The 20,521-nt window shown below is 33.5% G+C and overlaps 1 protein-coding gene across 3 annotated transcripts; it reads left to right on the top strand.

Annotated features, from left to right (window-relative positions):
- The first annotated feature begins 3,183 nt into the window (after positions 1–3,183).
- LOC111703114 (uncharacterized) lies at positions 3,184–18,918 on the top strand. 3 transcript variants are annotated; one of them, XR_002765557.1, is made up of 6 exons: positions 3,184–3,420; positions 3,539–3,597; positions 3,772–3,820; positions 16,852–16,980; positions 17,748–17,901; positions 18,489–18,912. XR_002765557.1 is itself a non-coding variant. In XM_023474976.1 (6 exons), the coding sequence occupies exons 1-3, from the start codon at positions 7,659–7,661 to the stop codon at positions 16,526–16,528; spliced, it is 7,422 nt and encodes a 2,473-aa protein (XP_023330744.1). In that variant the 5' UTR covers positions 7,651–7,658; the 3' UTR covers positions 16,529–16,542; positions 16,852–16,980; positions 17,748–17,901; positions 18,489–18,918. The 3 variants fall into 3 exon arrangements, 2 of the variants coding, with proteins under 2 accessions (XP_023330744.1, XP_023330745.1); XM_023474976.1 differs by lacking the exons at positions 3,184–3,420; positions 3,539–3,597; positions 3,772–3,820 and adding exons at positions 7,651–12,956; positions 14,151–14,540; positions 14,795–16,542 and having other exon boundaries at positions 18,489–18,918; XM_023474977.1 differs by lacking the exons at positions 3,184–3,420; positions 3,539–3,597; positions 3,772–3,820 and adding exons at positions 13,837–14,540; positions 14,795–16,542 and having other exon boundaries at positions 18,489–18,918.
- The last annotated feature ends 1,603 nt before the right edge of the window (positions 18,919–20,521 follow it).

Here is a 20,521-nt window from a genome sequence, read left to right as displayed (position 1 = left end):
TTCAATATTTTACAGTTTCTAAATATCCTTAGTTCAATATTTCATAGTTTCTATCTTTGGTTTACTTTTATACTTTTTTAAATAATTTTTTTTCCAGATTCCACAAGCGCAAGAAATGAAGTCAAAACAGATAATTTTAAAAATTAAAACAAATATGTATTTAACGTTCGTTTACAAGCGTTTAAACTAGAAAAGATTAAAATGTTTAACTAATATTAAAAAAAACATGCAGATTAAATAATCGATAATAACATTGATTAAAAATTGTATAAACTAAAAATTTTATAATGTTAAAAAAGAAAGCTTATCTTTTGTACCTTGTGAAGAGAATTGACGTCAATTTGTTTAAATAGATAAGAACATTGAATACATAAAGAAAAGCACCAATGCAATGCATATTACGTGTACATTAATAAATAAAGAAATAACTGTGCACAATGCTTTTAACCCCCCTCCCTTTAAAATAAGAAGCTTACTCTACAAGGTTATAATGCAAGGAAAGTTATTTCAGAGGTGTATGCATCTTTTGTACTGCAGTACGTCTCTGGGCAGTACTGTAAACACAAGATGGATGTCGAAGCCTGACATGGGATCCATCTTTCACATAAAAATCAATTAAATATTTTGATCATAGGAAACTATTATGTGAATCATTAAATTATCCAAATGCTTTTAACCTCCTCGGATGCTTAACATGCATCTATTCTTGTTTACAAATTCCGCCCAGAGAAAACTCGTTTCAATATGTACGCTGAGTATACGCAACTGCAATTAACTTTCCTTGCATTATTACCTTACTCTTATACATATTTCCGTGCAGAGTACAATGTACAGAGTACAATGTACAGAGTACAATGTACAGAGTACAATGTACAGAGTACAATGTACAGAGTACAATGTACAGATGCACACTGTACGCTGCACACTTCAGGCTGTACGATGTACACTGTACACTCCACGCTGTACACTATACACTGTACACTGTACACTGTACACTGTACAATGTATGCTGTACACTGTACACTGTACACTGTACACTGTACACTGTACACTGTACACTGTACACTATACACTGTATGCTGTACACTGTACACTGTCCAGTGTACGCTGTACACTGAACGCTGTACACTCTACACTCTACACTGTTCACTGTTCGCTGGTACAATGTACATTCTACGCTGTACACTGTATGCTGTACACTGTACACTCTACCCTATACACTGTACGCTGTACACTGTACGATGTATACTGTACACTGTATGTTGTACACTGTACATTAACTGCATTACACTGTACGCTGTATGTTGTAGTATTCTCTTACTACTAAAATGTGCAATGAATTGGCAAACTTAAATTAGCAAACTTTGATAAGATCACACTTCAAGTTATTCTACTTGTTTTCAAGTCTAGCAACACAAAAATTTTAGGCATTTTATCAATAAGCAATGAAGAGGATTTTTGATTGAACCTGGAAGTATGATAAATAGCATCTGGGCAATAAAAAGACAAATATTTCTATTCTGTTCAATAGCTCTGATTCGTTTATAGGTCTTGGTAAGGTTGGAGTGGTTTCTTTCAACAGTCCTTAATTAAATTTTAGATCTTTAAAGGGAGTGTTCATGAAAAAGAAAAGAGGGTATAGGCTTATGAAGAAAAATTATTGATGGAGATCCTGTAGTATTCTCGCACTACTAAACTTATGCAATAAATTAGCAAACTTAAATTGGCAACTTTGATGAGATTCTACTTCAAGTCATCTTACTTGTTTTTATCAATCATCTGTGCAACCTGACAACATTGCAGATCGGGTTATTCCCATCACTCAGACCTAACCCTCATGCGCTGTTGTTATCTTTGCAACCTGGCATTATTATACTTCGGGCTATCTCTATCATGCAGAGTAAACCTCATATAATTATCTGCTCGTGCAATAATTAACACCCAAAGTAATAAACATATTTCCTATAATGTTACTTCATTTATTTACATAATCATAAATGTTTACATAACATTACATAAAGATAAACTGATGACATAATTGTTAGTCAGAATCCTTTTACTATTAAGGTTTCCTAACTTGACGTTTAAGCACCTTCTCGGTCAATCTACCAAGTCTAAAGTGCATGACTGATATAGCTTTCAGTCCGTCAATCCGTTCTATATCTCTTTTATTCCAGGTTTGCTGGCTGACCCACTCATGTATGATTCTGAACAGATCTTCCACCTGGTTGAACAGCCTGCTACTGATCTCATCTATACTCGGATCAGGGTGCATTCTGTATTCACGTCCCCAAGCTCTACCTGTGTCCCATACTCCAATACGAGGGACTACAGGGGGCTGTTGGGATCATGTGCCCCCAGGACTGGGTGCAGGAGGTCTATCACCTCCTAACGGAGTTCCTCGACTTCCTTATCAAGTTCCTCCATCTCTTCATCCTCATCACTATCCTCTATAACATCCTCAGTTACATCTTCATCCTCCAAGGCTGGGACAGTGACAATGGGAATGTCCCCACTGATAAGAGGAGCGAGGTCAGCTGGATCAACTTCATCTTCATCCAGCTCTACTTCTTCAATGTATGCGGGGTTCCGCACAATAACAGGAACCTGGTTCATCTTCTCCTGCTGTAGCTCTCTGTATTATATATGTGCGCTGTATGTAGCACAGGACCCAGAGCGGTAGTGTGCAGGAGACTTGTGTCTACTGCTACGGCTCGGGTTGTACTGATCTGAAATACAACAATGTTGTACACTGTACATTAACTGCTTTACACTGTACGCTGTTTATTTTAGGCTGTACATTCTGTGTTGTACACGTGAAGCTAACGCAAATTGCAACTAATATTGAAATCTTATATGTTTTATAATCATAACTCCTACTTTAAATAAGCTTTTGAGAGAAAAAAGATGATTTTTGATATGAAATTTGATATATTTGCTATCAAAGTTTGCGTAAATTCAGAGCAAGAAGAGGATCTACGAGGTAAAACAATCGTACTAGTAATGTCGCATATATTTGAGTTTCTTCTTCACATAAATTTTACTAGATGGGGATCATTTAATTGGTGTACAGTTCCGTTTTGCCTCATATAGCCTTTATTTGTACAGTACTGCTTGCCTTGGCTAGTTGAAATTTGGCCCGGTACATGAAATGAACTGGAATGTACCATGCCTTCCGTCTTTTTTACATTGTTTAACCTTTACATTGTACGTCTGTTTGTTGTTCTCTGTACATAGTACTTTGTACACTTTTTAAATAATGATGTTTTGTGTGTTTCTGGAATCCTGAGTTTAAAGTCCATGTTTGCTTTCAAGCATTATCTCAGGTTTGAACAGTATAAAAGAATGAATAAGTTTATGAATTTATTAGTGCTTTTAAAGTTTAAAACTTTACTGCTAAACTCAGAAAAAAAATATAAGGTAAAATATTCTTTTATCAATTTAATTTAAAAAGTTTTAAATGCAAATTATAAGTCAGTTTAAGTAATTAAGAACACATTTATAAATCATTTTACTAAACAACATTTGTTTCTTTCAGGTATGATTCTTTCGATTGTATCTATTCTTTTAGCTGGATATCTGGCCTCCAGTAGCAGGGTAAGTTTTTACATCAATTCAAACCATATCCTGCGAAACAGTATGCTTGATTTAATAAAAATGTTAAAACAATTTCACTCAATAATTAAACTTACAGCTTTCTTTCTATTTTCATATTTGTAATTATAAGCTAGGTTTTAATTGTCATTATGTTTATATTGGTATTTATTGTAGGGATCTGTTTCTGCAGAAACAACTGCTGTACTACTAGGAGGTGCATATGGTAAGTTTTTCTTATTTTATTCTTGTATGTATGTTCTAACTTTTTGAGTCCATATTTTGCAAAAATTCCTTGTCACACCTGCTGCCCATCTATCACACACACCCAATCCATCATACATTCCCGGGCGCGCGTGTTCAATAGTATATAAATATACTAAGTTCTAGCATTCCCTGTTTTTCTTAGTCCCTGAACATATAGTAACGTATTGATAGTATAGGACAAATACAACATATCATTATTAGTACATTTATACAGTTTATAAACATATGTTTCATAACTACATAAACTTAACCCTGTATGTAAACTAATTGATGCTTTCTATATTCTGCAAACTTGTGACAACCGTAACATTTCTAATTATCGTCGCGTATTGCTTTAGAGCTGCACTTCTCATCAAATATATAATACCGAAATTACAAAATATAACGTTTTACAATTTTAGTTAGTAAACAGGAAGGATTCTATACAAGTTCGTATTTCTCTTCTTTGATGAAAACTAAGATTTAACTTTAATCAACAAACATTTCTTTCAACCTTCTTTAATAGAATCATCATTATATTTTGTTCAGAGCAGCTACTTGCATCGAATACATAATACCAAAAATATATCATTTTAAATAATTTTTAGGTTTTAACTTTTATAAACAAAAATTTGCTTTCTAAACTTTCTTTAATAAAACGGTTTAACTTTCTAGTTTATTTAAAACAAGTAAAACCAGTAAAAATTTACTGTTTATTTCATCTTTCAGAGAGCTTTAGTTATTATATACTCAGAGGTTAATAAGTACATAGATATAGATAATATTTAGATACATATATACATATACATATAGATACACCACACGTATACACACATGAGATATTAGCCAAGTAGGGTTATAAATAGGTAAATAATCAAATACACTGAGCAGATAGTTAGGGTTATATAAAATCACAGATTAGGATAAGTGATTAAATTGGGGGTTTTAAAAATTAGTTACATGTCTAATTCAGATACAGATTCCACACTAACTGAAGATATTCAATCATTATTAAATTATCTTTCTAGCTCAATACAAATAATAGGAGGTGCAATTACAATATCAGGGATAGTAGTAGCCGTGACACCCCTAGTTCTCATATCATTTACATTTAGAGTCGCACAAAAAGCTGTAGTAGCGATTTTTCCCTCCGATTTCTCCAGAAATAGAAGAGAAGAGTAGTTTTAATATAAATAGTAAAATAGAAGGTCTCCAAAATAAAAATATAGAAAATCATTGTTTGCAAACAGATATTAGTATATACATAGATAAAAAGCTGATAAGCAATTTTAATATAAACAAATAAAGGCATACCCTAAGTCCTAAACAAAGTATTAAATAAATAAAGGCAGATATAAGTCCTGATTAAGCGCATAAGTACATATATATAAAAGATACATAAAGGCATACACTAAGTCCTAAATAAAATATAAATAGATAAATCAAGGCAGATATAATTTAAAAAATTAACCATAAGTACGTACACATATTTATAAGATAAATAAAGGCAGATATAAGACCTATTTAAGTGGAAAATATATATATATATATACATAGATATATTACAAATAGAAATAAACTACGTGAGAAGAAATATACGGTAGAATTTAGTTTTAAAAATCTGTAAACTCCTAACGTTAGGTAATACGACACATATAGGCATTAGAGAGACACAAAACATAGAGTATAGAATAACTAAACTAGAGATATCAGATACACATTTATAGTTATATATATAAATACACATTTTAGTACCAGAAAAGAGGTTTTCAAATTAAAATATCAAAGGTAGACAAAAGAATCTTTCGACAAAATCTAAAACATCGAGTAGGTAAAATAGATACATAGAGATATCACATACAAAATATACTAAAATAAAGTTAGATAGATATATTTATAAGATATTATTACAACATATTTATAACAAATCTGTAAAATATAAGACAAAATAGAGTTCCATAATTTCCAATAGGAGACATCAAACATATATCTAAAAGAGATATTAAACTAAGGGGTCATTACAAAATAAATCACAAATCTTTAACAAAAATATAAATTTAAACTTCTGATCAATACACAAATAATTTTTATTAAGATTATCAACCATGCCTTTCAGTACCAAGAGCAGCAGAAACTCATCAAAACACACAAGTATGGAGTCAATTCCAGATCACCTGTCCCAAGAAAACCAATCTCAAGAAGATGTCAGGATCTATCTAACAACCTCAGAAATGCAAGATCTTCTTAACAAAGCCTCAGAGAATGATGATCTAACTGCAACTTTGCAAAACCCATTGGGTAAACTATTGATTCAGATGCAGAACAGTCACAATAAATGGATAGATTCGGGAAAAGTAGATGGAGAAAAAATTTCTGTATCAGATCTCAGCAAAGCTTTCCAAGAAAACCTTTCAATTACACAGAAGAATTTAAAAACCGCCATGGAGAAATCTGCTTCTACTGTAAAAGATGAACTTTACAAAAGAGATCTACTGTATCATACCCATAATCCATTGATCAAGTGCCCTGATAAATTCGCTTCCCATCCGACACTTACATCCATCTCAAGGCAAATAGAATCCAACAAACTATTCCCCCAAGGAAGACAAAAATTCTCTGGAGGTAGTAACCCCCCAATAACTGAATGGATATATTCAATGAACGCCGGTCAAGCTAAACTCAATTTATCAGAAGAAGAATTCAAAGATAAACTTTTATCATCAACTACAGGTGAAGTTCACAGTTTAATACGATCTCTAATTCAAGAAGAAGATTCAATTGGAGGCATCTATCATAAACTACTTACCATGTACGACTTTACAATTAAACCAGATAAGGCAAAGACTGAATTATTAAATTACAAAATTCCAAGGAGTTCAACACTTCATAAGGGACAATGTAGAATAATTGAACTATCCAGCGCTGCGGCTAGGATATTTCCAGAAGGTAACATGCGTAAGCAATTCTCAAATATTGAAGCTTGTACAGCACTCATCAGAGCACTACCATATGCAAGTTCTACCATAGTAAATAACGCCTATAGCAAGATGCTTACAGTAGCGGCTGAAAATGGTACCACACCGCTTTTCACAGACTTAATTTCACTCATCAACCCATATCATGAATCCATAAATGATGACATCAAAAGAAATGGAAAGGTTTACTTACTACCTTCATTAAGACCATATAGGCACCTCCGAGATCATCCATATCAAGCTGGAAAATTCATTTCTTCATCTGGTAGACGCACTCTCCAAACAAATAGTCTAGATCAACAACCATACGGATCCCAACCAAGGACAACTCAACAAAACAAATTTCTGAACACACTATATTGCTCATTGTGTGGAAAAAATACCCATCGAGCATCAGATTCTTGCTACGCCATGCGGGATGATTCTGGTCGTGTAGTGAATGTCACTCCGAGTCAAGTACCATGTACCATTTGTGAAAAGAAGATGAACAAAAAATTATATCATCCACTAAAATTTTGTTTCAATAGACTGAAGGCCCAAGCCACATCAAATATCGCAACAAAAAATCTTACACAAAAATACAACACAAGAAACTTCAAACCTGGAAGGAATATTACCAGGAAATTCTGACAATCATCGACACAGAAAGGGAGTAAATTCTACCAAAATGGTGAAATTAAGCACAAAAACATAAAACAAATCAGTACAAATAAATTAAATATTCAACTCTCAGGAGGGAACCTACAACCTCTTGGTCCGCGAAAACCTCAACTGAAAACAAACAAACACGTTTTAAATAAATCAATCATAAACTCGCAATTGTGGAACACTTCAACAGATAATATGGCAGTAAAATTTTTGAATATCTCAGCGTTATCCATCATGAAAACCCTCCTCTCACATAACCCAAAAAGAAAATGTTTATATATGTTCAATAAAACCACTAAACTCGATGATAAGGGCAAGAAAGTATACATAATTTTATATCTACACACCCATAATTCCTCTCGTTCTTCCCTGCTCCTGGATTCAGGCAGTGATTTAAGCCTTATACATGAATCAGAGATAAATAAACTATTAACAACAAAGGAAATTATGAGATATAAGACTAAGTGTACACACAAGGTAGAAAGTTTTTCAAACCACACCGTGCCCATTTTATATAATATTACGCTACCGTGGAGCCCCCATAAGGTAGGACCGATTATTTACCTGACTTTCAGTGTATATACACAAGCCGTTGCGCACGGCTTATTGTTTGGCAAAGATAATATGCAAAAGATGGGAATGGTTTTATCCTTTGAGAAGTCGACACCCAAGGTTATGATAACCAACCCCATCAAAACAACAATTGAAAGTTACCATGCGTTTCCACAAGAAATCAAGACCTGCTCAGCAACATTTTCATTAAAACCACAGGAGACTAAATCGGTCATCTTTAAACCACATCACTTATCAAACATTAGAAAAGGAGACAAACTACTCATATCGGAATCCAATCACACACATATTCATGTTCTGCCATCTCGCTACTCAGCTTACTCTATTTCCTCTCTACCTCTAATTGCCTGTGTCACCAATTTAAGTAATGAACCTTTTCAAGGAAAAATCTCCGCTGAGACTGAAGAAATATCTGATGAAGAAATAATTGCCCATGAAAACCTAGATACTCTGCCACAACACTTAAATATTTACCACGAAGCTGTCCAAACAAATTCAGCATGCAATCTACCAATTTTAAAACTCATAGAACCGTTACCCAGTACTGATGAAAAAGTAACCCCATTAACTTCCTTTCTCATTAAAACTCCATTTGAAACTAGAAATAATATCTCAACAGAAACCACAACTCCACCACCATTACCAGTTACCGAAGATCCTGCTCTGATAACAGAATTACAATCAATCCCATTTCAATCTATACCAGGAGAACCGTCATCCCCGGTTCCAGCTCCAGATTTTCCAACAGAATTAACACTTCCACAAGGATACGAACTACCATGTAATTTACCACAAACTGTGGAAGAAATTTTAAATTTAGATCAATATGAACCACTACATCAACAATATTTAAAAGAAATCTTTATTGACAAATTTCCTACCGTAGTGTCACTCCATGGTTATGATGTAGGAAATCTATCTGACACTATGGGATATTATAAAATCCAATTGAAGGATAACTCTCCTCTGCCAGTTTTCAAGAAAATGTATTATTTAGCTCCAGAGGACAAAATGAAAATGAAAGATATATTAGATTATCTTATGAAATATAAAATTATTGAACGTGCTAGTCACTTAAGTGATGTACGCCATTTACATGCATGCCCAGCGTTCCTTGTACCAAAACCGGACCCTCAATCATCCGCCCGCCTAATTATTGATTACCGCCTTCTAAATGAAGCTATCTTAACAGCACCAGCGGTTATACCAAGCCTTCCAAATACTCTGCAAGCACTGCGAAATAAATACATGTTCTCAAAAACGGATATAACTCAAGCATATTTTTCACTTAGTATTGATAAGGAATCACAACCACTTACTAGATTTGTTACCGATTTTGGTTCATTTCACATGCTTAAATTATGTATGGGGATATCTATTAGTCCCCAATGCTGGTCAGAAATTACTCATAGAATGGTTCACATGGTTCCAAACCTTGATAAACTAGGAAATCCAATATTTCTCGAAAACAATGTGGTTGATCTACGGCCTGACCACATTCACGGTTGTGAAGTCTTCTATGATGATTTAATATTTGCAACAGAACTTCAACCAACTTATGAAGAAACTGTAAAAGTACATTATGCACTGATAGGTAAGGTCATAGAACGCCTGACTTTTCACAAAGCCAAACTCTCTCTACATAAATCTGAATTTGGTAAAACGAATATCCGCTTCCTTGGTTGGTACATATCACATAACACTTTATTCCCCGACCAAAAGAGAGTTGATAAACTGTTAAATAGTCCTTTCCCTACCAATGTTCATGGGATGAGATCTTTTACAGGTCTTTTGAACACAATTAGGACAACTCTACCATGCACATTCATGCATGAACTATCACTGCTAACCCCATTATGCAGTTCAACAAAGCCATATCAACCTACAAAAATGCATAAAGCAGCGTTTGAGAGGATAAAAATTCTTCTTACTGAGACTCCAATCTTTAGCAGAATAATACAACCATCAGCAAAGAAAATCCTGTTCGTTGATGCCAGTGATAAGGGTTGTTACTCAGCTGTACTTTGCCAAATGGAACAATTGGCACCTTCGGATACACATATTCCAGAGACTCTATCTCTATCAGATCCAGTAGACCGAATAATTTTCGATCATAAGCTATGCTATGAACCAGTACCATTATATACCCTGGATAAACTGGTTCCCAAATCTACACTTCCAGAATTCGTTAATCGGAAGCCAGTTAAGGACATTTCATTCCTAAATGAAGACTTCTTGGGATACACAGAGGGGTCAGTTAAACAATCATTGTTTATTTCTATCCGTTCAATACAATATGCTTATAACTGTCAACTGTCGGATCCAACTTTCCTAAAACAAGAAGCTATTAAAAAATTGAAAGCAAGTTTAACCAACCATAAAATTCTAGATTTTCAATTCAAAAATGATAAAACTGCATATAACGAATTTCTCCGAAATTTCCAATTTAATAATGGTCCTGTGGATGATAATCTCTATTTAGTAGAACTCATAGCTATTGTTCTAAACCGTCCATTTACCATCATTTCTACATTAGAAAAACACAGCCAGAATAAAATCCTACAGTTTGTCCATGACTCTAAGAAACCACCTTTTGTCTTCGGTCTTTACAAAAAAAAGGATATCCTTATTTTTCGCCCTTATTTTATAAACAAACATTCTTCCTTTAACCTGAAGGAAATAGCACACAAATTCCAAATCGTCTCTTTTTGGGCTAAAACCATTAGTGAAGCAGATGCCAAATTATGCATTGCAGAAAAAGAACTATTTGCAATTCTGGGCGCTCTGGACAATTTTTCGAAATTAATAGGAAGTTCAGAAATTCTATGTCTAACAGATAGTCGAGCTCTATTCCTATTGTTTTCAAATCCGGTATCAAAATCCATATCCAAACTATCCAGATGGGGTCAAAAACTACATCAAACATATCCTCTTCTAAAATTTCGTTTCATCAGCACCAAACATAATATGGCCGATTTCCTAACCAGGAATTTCAACATTTCACGCCAAGACATGAAACGTCTACCCCTTGAAAGTTTTGAAGTCTCCAACCTAGACAACTACATTGATCCTGATAAAGAATTCACCCTAAAAGAGTGGGAAAACTTTGTAAAGGACCACGAACATCTCTTATCATACAAACAACCAACAAAACCACAAAAACGACTTTCTGTTAACACCCTCTCAAGAACGGTTAAAAATGTTCAAAAACTATTATTACCAATGGATTCTCTTCAACATAAAATATCACACTCAAATATTGCTACTGAACAACAGAAAGAGTTCAAAAATATTATAGAATCCTGTTTAAACAATGAATCCTTTTTCTGCAAACAAGAAAATAATGAATATAAACTGTCAAATGGTCTCCTCTACTGTAAGGACCAAGATATATATAAAATACTTATCCCACCGTCTCTTGAAGGCGTCCTGATTGCCTATACACATTTATCTCAAGCTCATGCTGGGGTTGCAAAAATGTCAACTACCTTATTTCCGTACACATTTCCGCAAAAATTGGCAAAGATAAAACATCTGTGTATGCGCTGCTTTCCCTGTGCCCTAACTAATCCGTCGACCAGAAAACAATTGCTTGGAAGCTATCCAATTCCAAATTACATTTATGAAACCGTTGTTGCAGATTTAGCAGAATCTTTACCTCCTTCCCAGGGTCATCATCATATTCTTATATTTTGCTGCCCACTTACCAACTTCATAACCTGTTACCCATTAAAATCCAAAACCGCCTCTTCAGTAGCATTCCATTTTACACATGGTTTATTTCAAACATACAGAGTTAAATATTTTCTCTCGGATAATGGTACTTGTTTCTCTGAAAAACATTTCTTAACATTATTACACACTCTAAATATACAAAGAATTCACATTGCAGCTCTCCGCCCAGAAAGCAACGGCCGAGCCGAATCAGCGGTAAAACAATTAAAATATCTTCTTAAGAAAACTCTTTCAACCTATCCAGACTCACCTTGGACTGATATTTTACCATTGCTAGTAAAACAAATAAATACAACTGTACATCCAAACACTGGTTTCTCTCCATTGGAACTCCTTCACGGTCAAAATTCACCGTCGGCAGACTCACCATTTCATCAACCGCCTCCTACCAAATTTTATCCATTATTACAAAATCTCAAAACAATGGTTAAATCAAAAACTGAAGAAACCAATGCTATTACTGAATTCATTAAAACAGAGTTACAACTCCGTAAAATTGATGTACAAAACCGCCTAAATAAGAACCGTATTTCTAAACCATTTGAAATTGGTGACTTTGTATTTGTCAAAGATCGTTCAATAACAGTTGGAGTAAATCCTTCTTTAAGAACCACTTACAGCCCAGATCCTCACATAGTTCTTCAAGACCGTCCAACCTCTTTGGTTGTTCAAAGATTATCAGACTCTTTTCAATCAGTTTACTCTAAGGACCATGTAAAAAAGTACAACCGTTTGGATGCATCCTTCTCACACCTACCACAACCCGTAAAAGACGTCCTAATCAACAAATTTGAAAAATTAGACAAACTACATTTTGATGAATTGCAAAAACATGCTCAACTACATTTGCCACAAGGTTTCTCTTTAAATCCAACTATCTCTGAAGACCCTCTGACCTCTTCAGATCTCTGGGATCAACCAAATATTGATCCTACATCCTTGATACCAACACCAGAAAAAGATATGAGCGTATCAATACCACCAAACACCTCTTCAAATCTAGCAAACCCAGAAATAACTCAAGATCAACCAGAAGATACAACCAACCTTGATGACCAACTACACATTGAAAAACCACAACCACATAAACCACTGCGTTCTCATAAATATAATACCAGACTTCAAGCAAAAACAACCCTGGATACTGACAGCTCTGATGAAGAAGACCAATCTCCAAATAAAAAGGTTACTTTTGCTTAATATTCAAACATAAAATAAATTAGTAAATTTTTTTTTGATAATAATATAAAATTCCACATAATATATGACGTCTCATTTCTTTGCTAATCAATGGATTATAGTATTGCATATTTCGCCTTATATTTATTCTACAATTTTTAAATAATATGTTTTATTACATTTTCCAATATAGGTGTAAAATTTCTTGCTGGGTATCTACAGTAGATGTTACATCTTATTTATGTCATATTATTTGTTTCCATAACTTTTTCTGACACAAAATTTTTTTTTGGTGGATAACCTAGATATACTACTTTGTTTTCTGTAAGACACTATACATACATCACTCATATATATACTACGTTCCCCTTATATCGATCATATACAAATATTTTCAAAAAATTTTGTGTTCCATCCCATCCATACACTCAATCTGTCAAAGTTTCCACCCATCTTACTGTTCACACTTTAATGTGGTTTTCCCCACCTATCTACTAGTACTTTCTCCTTACCAGCCAGACACTTTGGCTCTCTCTCTCTCTCTTCTTTCTTATATTTATGATCTTTCTTTTCAACTTTTTCAGTTCTCTTTGAACAATCATAGAAAACACAGGACTATAACAATAGTGACTAGTAATCCATTTAGCATAACCTATACTTAGCATGATCTAGATTCTTTTTGAATTTTACAATTTTTTCTTTGCCCCTATACTCGTATTCTATAACAAGTTCATTATTATTTATTACTCATAAATGGTTAATTTTCAAAATTATTGGTCATGTTTTTAACTTTAAACTTAATATATTTCAGTCATCAAACGAACAATCTCTTTTTCCGACTTTGCAAAATTATCTACATATTTTTAATATGCCAATAAAACATATATCTTACACAAAAATTTCATATTTCAATTCTTTTTTGACATTTATTTTCTTTTAACTTTCCCGGTTACACTTTCAATAAAGTTTCCCAGTCCATCATCACTTTCCAATATAGTCCAGAAAACTACATTAAGCTAAATTCACGCCTACAAGGGTAAAATTTTCTATGTTCTTATGTTTTCTACACCCCCCCCCCCGCTTATTTTACAGTGTCCAGAAACAAATTATTTATGTCTCACATTCACAAACTTATTATTCTTTTCAGATATTAGATATCCTACAGTTTAGGTATTATCTAGTTTTATTGGGAATTTTTAGGCAATGATGGCCCCACATATACCAGGGTTTACGCCCATGGAGGACCAGGGTGATGGTTTACTGCACTACCAAGAAGATCCTCATAATATTCTGATAGACCCCACCAATGAAATTAGTAATCCGCCGGTCGATGATCTTTATGAGACGGTACAGGCTCAACAGATATATGTCAATACAAGAAGAAGACTCGATAGTTTCACACCATTAAATCCTAGGACACAACTGAAAGTAAATTCTTTCTCTCATCGCGGATTATGTGCCAGTCAACATATCCAAGATCTTCAACTATCGTTAGCTCTTAACAGCATCCGCTTCCCGGAGCCGAGCGATCCTAATCTTGCTCCCTGTGAGGAAACAGAAACGTGCATACACTGCGAAACTATACCTCAGGTATAATTTCTAATAAACTTTAAACAAAAGATAAATGCATTGTAATTGATTACTATAATCTTTAAGACGACATTTACAGAAAAATTATACGGTTGAAAGGTTGCGTGATTTTCTTACACGGTAAACATTGGCTTTCTCATTTAAAACTAAACAATCAGCTGTTAGTCCTGAATAACATAAAATGAACAACTCATGCCGAACGTCAAATTCACTGTACGAGTAAGTTAATATATTTATAATTCATATCATTCTAGGTGAAATTATCGGACCACCAACGGTTGGGCCCGTTTGGGAATCGTCACCCCCTGGCTACAGTTGGTCCTAACAAGATGGGCCAGCTAATCCTCGCCATCTTTGCAATCATTACCCAAGCCGGATCGCTGCAGTGTAAAGAATGTCACCAGGACCACGACATAACTGAAGCAAAATCCTTCATCGCCCATGGCCTTACTCATGGGGGAAATCTTCCACCCATGGCCTGTTTGCCGGATTTGCAGAAATTTTTTTCTACATCTGCAATTTTCTGCTGCAACTGTTTAATGTTAATGCCATCCATGGCGTCATACATCCTACACTCCTTCCTAAAACACCATACACCCAACCTGCCTATTTACTGTTGTCTCTGCGTCAAGTTCGTAAAAAATACAACTTTGGAGCAACATATGATCAACTATCATCCAATGTTAAAATGCCCGGTATGTTTAATTAAGTTGTCAACCCTGGATCTCATGGAGCATTTGTTATCTCCCACTCCACATCACGCCTTTTCAATTGAGGAAATTCTTCCACATTTCTCCAACGATTTGGCCGCCATATTAATTAGAGCAAAGAACACCACTCAATGGTGGATTTCCAGCGCAATTGACATTGCTCACAGACTGCTTCCTTTGAAAATCCTGAATCAGTATGACTTTTTATCAACGGCAGGTTTTAACAGACTACTGTCAACTCCTTATCCGGTATCTTTTCCATCTGGAACTAGCTTATTGATCACGGCAAATAAGGATTTCATCGAAACTACTGATCTAATAGCCCTACTTGGACTATTAGAATCTGCGTCCACCTTTAGGTATCATAAGGAGAAACTACAACTCTATCTATATGAACTCCTGCAAATACGTATATCGAGGGAAGTATCAGAAATGTTGTTGTATTCAACCCCAACCAGCCTAGGTGATTTTATATCTGAACTTCCGAACAGTATGGAAGTAGATCATCTAGTGGGATTTATAAGCACCACGGACCCGACCTCCCTGTTCAATCTACCTTCTACCATTAGTTTCTTTATAATCGGATCTAATCTACTAAAGAACGTGGGTTCACATCCAGCATCACTGGAATACTTTGTCACTTTAAGCACAAACGTTGACATGTTGTATCCGACCAACTGGTTCGACATCCTTCCCTATAATCGCGGGACAGGATATATAAGCTTGACACACTGCCATAACATCTGGGTAACTCAAGATCAGTCGTTCCTCACCTACCTCTACAATATCATAGGACACCTGAATGAAGAGAAAATAATCTTTATAGAGATTGACGTATCTTCTTTACTCGTAAAAATCCCTAAACACCTACTTAGGGCTACTCTAAAAGATGACCTCAAACAGCTGTTATTTGGTTACTTTACAGGAATATTAGTCCTATTCGAGGATTTACCAAATGGAAAAAAAATCAAACGCCGTTGCGTACTTGTTAATCAACTACCGTTCAGACTGCCGGCTCTTAGTATACAAGAAAACCAACAGCTTCATTTTCAGATCTCCTACATCAATGAATGTCTCGCAGCTATGTTTCAAATCAACATAGTAACAAGTTACTCAATTGTGGGTTCAGGATTAACATCAAAAAGTTCAATGTCTACAGAGTGTGGACCTACCCTCGGTCCAGATGGCCGCCTCTCTCCAAAAACAATAAGGGAGCTCAAACAGTTCTTATCACACATGAATCGAAAGATCGTTTCATTCATGGATAAAGCTTTATAATGGCTTTCATCAAGGTTAATGCTTTACCAATGACAAAAATTAAATACTTTTTGTGTCCATAATTTTTTTTACTAAAAATCTAAACAAATGAAATAGAAATTATATTAATGTCCAGTAAAAAAATGATTTTTTTTTTAATTATACATTTTAAAAAAAACATAAAGTTTTTAATAATTATATAAAATTGCGACAAACACATTTTTAACTGAATGATATATTTTGAGCTCACATCCCGCTTAGATATTAAAAACAAAATTTTCATCCAACAAAGATCGCAATCGTTCTTTATTTTCAAACGATACTAATTTGTTCTATTATTTTAGATGAAATCGTTGGTTCTACTAGTCGCCCTGGTTCTTTTCAACTTCATTTCCTACTCCTCTGCAATTAAGTTTTTTATCGACGACGAAACCTTAAAAGTTCCAACTTCAACCTCTTCAACATATTTTACGGTAAATTTATTAGACATACCAGAAAAAGTTGATATAACTGAGTTGAATACTTCATTTAACACCTTCTTTAAACATATATCCGACCCAAAAATAGATCCATCAATCAAAACAATTTTACTTGATCTACAATCTTCTTATAAGTATTTTTTAACACTTTTATCAAAACGAAAATCTTACTTCAAAGACGGCCAAAGCCCGGTACAAAGACCTTGCTATTTGGATATTTCCATTCTAAATCCCTCCTTACCATCACATATAAAGGCCATGGTTAAATTAATGTCGTCTTTAACTCCTTCTACAAACAACTTAGAGAATACGTCAGAACTGGCTACTCAATCTTTTGTTGGAACGTCAACTTTTTTAAGTGTTTATCTTTCAACTATACAAAATTTTCTACATGAGGAATCAGAGCTTATTACAGAACTATCGCGTCATGCTGTCCCTGATTTTTTCTTCACATTGTTTGATAATCATCCTTGCATAAAACCGTCTTTATATAACAAAATTGAAGTTCATAATTTTGATATTACTATCAAAGGACCAGTAATTACTTTTGACATTAAACAAATCTTCGCTGAAACAAAGTACACAAAAATCGTCCCGGTCCCATTTTTTAATCACATTCTGGATGTCGGCGTAGATTACAATTCGTTAGTTAGAAATAATCATGGAGAATTAATTTCCCTATCCTGCGACCCGACTGGTTATCCTTGTCGGGAAACACCCTTAATCTCTGATTGTATCAATAATATAAATAATGATTTCAGGCAAATCTCAGCATACTGTACTTTGATACCTTCAAACTCGACACCCCAGTCAACAACTTCGGGTATTCTTATTCCAGCGTCATCACAATTATTCCGGGAGGATGCAAATACAATTGATATAAATGTTCCCAGCTTGCTGACGACTCCAAAACAGGTAAAAATTAAAACCGATGACGAAACCTACATTTTTGGTCCAACGTCTACAAAAGAATTTAAAATTGACTCATTCTTTTTGAACCTTGCTGAATCGAAACAACTTCTTGAATCAATATTAAACCCTTTCACTGGCTACGTCCCTACTCTGAGTGAAAAAATAGTTTTTGGAACCTCGACCGGCCTCATTTTTTCAATGGTATCATTTTTAGCAATTTTTACTAAATTTCGTCGTCCATCTGACGGCAACCACCCTGAAAATAGACATCCAGTAGTTTTTCGTCTATCCACTAGACCACTAGCGTAATCGAAATTCAAATATGTATCCCCACCTTCATTACTTGTAAATATTTTAATGAGTTTAATTTATACTGTCAATATTTTATGTTTTCTTAAACCTAAATTTTACTTAACTTAATCACATAAAATCTACAAAAATTTAAATTTCAAATTTTATATTTAGAAGTTTTAAAATTTTTATTCTTACCCTTATTATTATTTTTAAACCCACAGTTATTTTTTTCAAACAAAAGCCCAAACTACCTAATTTTATTTGTTAACTTTTAATTTAAAATTATTTTTATTTAGAACCATTTTCTCTGTTTCTGTTGGTACCAGAGCTGAAACTTTTCATTGAAATCTCAGTACTTCCGATGAATAATTAATCTACGGCTCGATGAGTGGAGGATTCAAATCTACCTGCAAACTAACTGTCGAGTAAATTACTTCAGACCCAATGACGTCGGTCAAACATCACAGATTCGACCCGACCTATCCACTAATATATTTAAATACAAAAGGATTTATGTTGGATTAATTTGTAAAGTTTTCACCTCGATATAATTACAAACAAATTATGAATAGAAATGAACGATTTTTTTTTAAAGAATTTTAAGTTATTATTTTCGTTAAACCAGAAGAACCATCGCATTATTTAAGACGCAAAAATCTAAAATATTTTGGTGCACCTACGATTTTCTTTAATTTTTCATAATTTTTCATTTTTTTATAAACTTTTCTTAAGTTTTTACGTCTATACCAAAATTTATAATGTTGTAAAAAAAAATTGACAACTTTGTTTTGAACTGATTTTGAATCTGTACTTTTTATCTCATTTCAAATGAATACTAAATAATTAATTAATTAATTAATTAATTAATTATGACTAGGACATTTAATTATATCGTTATGTTAAATTATCAAATATTTCATTAAAATATGCTCTGTTAAGACCTTTTACATGTAACCACAAATTCGCTTGTTTGATTTTAATTTTTAATTTGATTTATGCATCCTTGTATGTTAAAATCATTGGTTCGTAAATTATTTGTTAGTTTTAGGTTAAGCAACATTTAGATTTAATTTCTTTTACTAACATAAATTTTAAAAGTTTGAAAACAAATAACTAACAGTTAGTTTGATAAATGTAATTTGCTCTTTAACTTAAATTTATTGAATAAATATGTTAATTTCATTTCTTTATTTCAAACAGAGTTTGTAACTTTTTGGTCACCTTACTCCTTGCTGTAACTATACATGATTAATCCTACAACAACTCATAATCCAACAACTACTACCTAATGTCCAACTTCCGGTTTTCTATCACTTCTCATTTTTATCCTTTTTCCGGCTGTCTGTTCCCTACTGTCTACGTCTTACTGCCTGGGATTTTCTCTCTTTCTCATCCTACTCCGTGCTGTTTAAAATGTACACCTTCTCTATTTCCAATATCAAAACGCCTAATCTAGTAAGTTAAACTTTTCTTCTTATTCCGGTATAACAAATTAGAAATTATTTTTTGGTTGCTTAAAATTACTTTACTGTTTGACATTAAAAATTGATTAATTGATTACTACATAAAATATCCGGTTCCTTTTAAAAACTACTCGGCTATATCGACATAAAGATATGTCGACCCTAAAAGATTATAAGCATACCAAAAAATTAAAGGAACATTCACCAAATTTTAAATAATGTCTGTCAATATCCTTTCTCTTTTTATATTCGACAAATAGATGTGTCCTTCTTTCATCCGGCTAACTAGAAGGAAAAAATTCTTTGTTAATCTTTAATTATTTTTTTTTACTATTTGCGTTTATGTAATACACACAGCGAACCGACCTGTTTAAAATTAACCATTAAGCAATTTCCGTCATTATTTGAAATTTAAAGAGACAGTTTTAAACACTAACTAATATTCTATTCCCCTGAGCTTAAAGTTTTCAAACATCTTTTTGTCCGCAACAGACGCTATACAATAAATCTGGAACCTAGGTAAATTGTTTTTCAGCAATTGAGTAAAGCTTCTAAATATAAAAACCGTTTTTAATTCAGGCAAATTAATTAATTTCTTTTTCTACCAAAATTTAACACCTAAGTTCGCTAAAAATTTAAACGTAAATGTAGCCATAAATGTTTATGACTTTTCTAATTTCTATACTCAAATCCGATTATCTATTACTAAATTTCTGAAAAAATTTCTTCATATTCCGAAATGAAAATAAATATAAATAAGTCTGTAAACTTAAAAGAAAAGTTCGATGTGCCAAAGAAAATATAACAAACGAAATAAAAAAAAATTGGTAACACGTCAATCGATTTTCCGTTTCTAAACATATTTC

The sequence above is a fragment of the Eurytemora carolleeae genome, unplaced genomic scaffold (genome assembly GCF_000591075.1).
Source record: "Eurytemora carolleeae unplaced genomic scaffold, Eaff_2.0 scaffold533, whole genome shotgun sequence".
In the NCBI taxonomy this organism is placed as follows: Eukaryota; Metazoa; Arthropoda; class Copepoda; order Calanoida; family Temoridae; genus Eurytemora; species Eurytemora carolleeae.
Note: the sequence above shows the minus strand (reverse complement) of the source record. Positions and strands in the feature narration are given on the sequence as shown.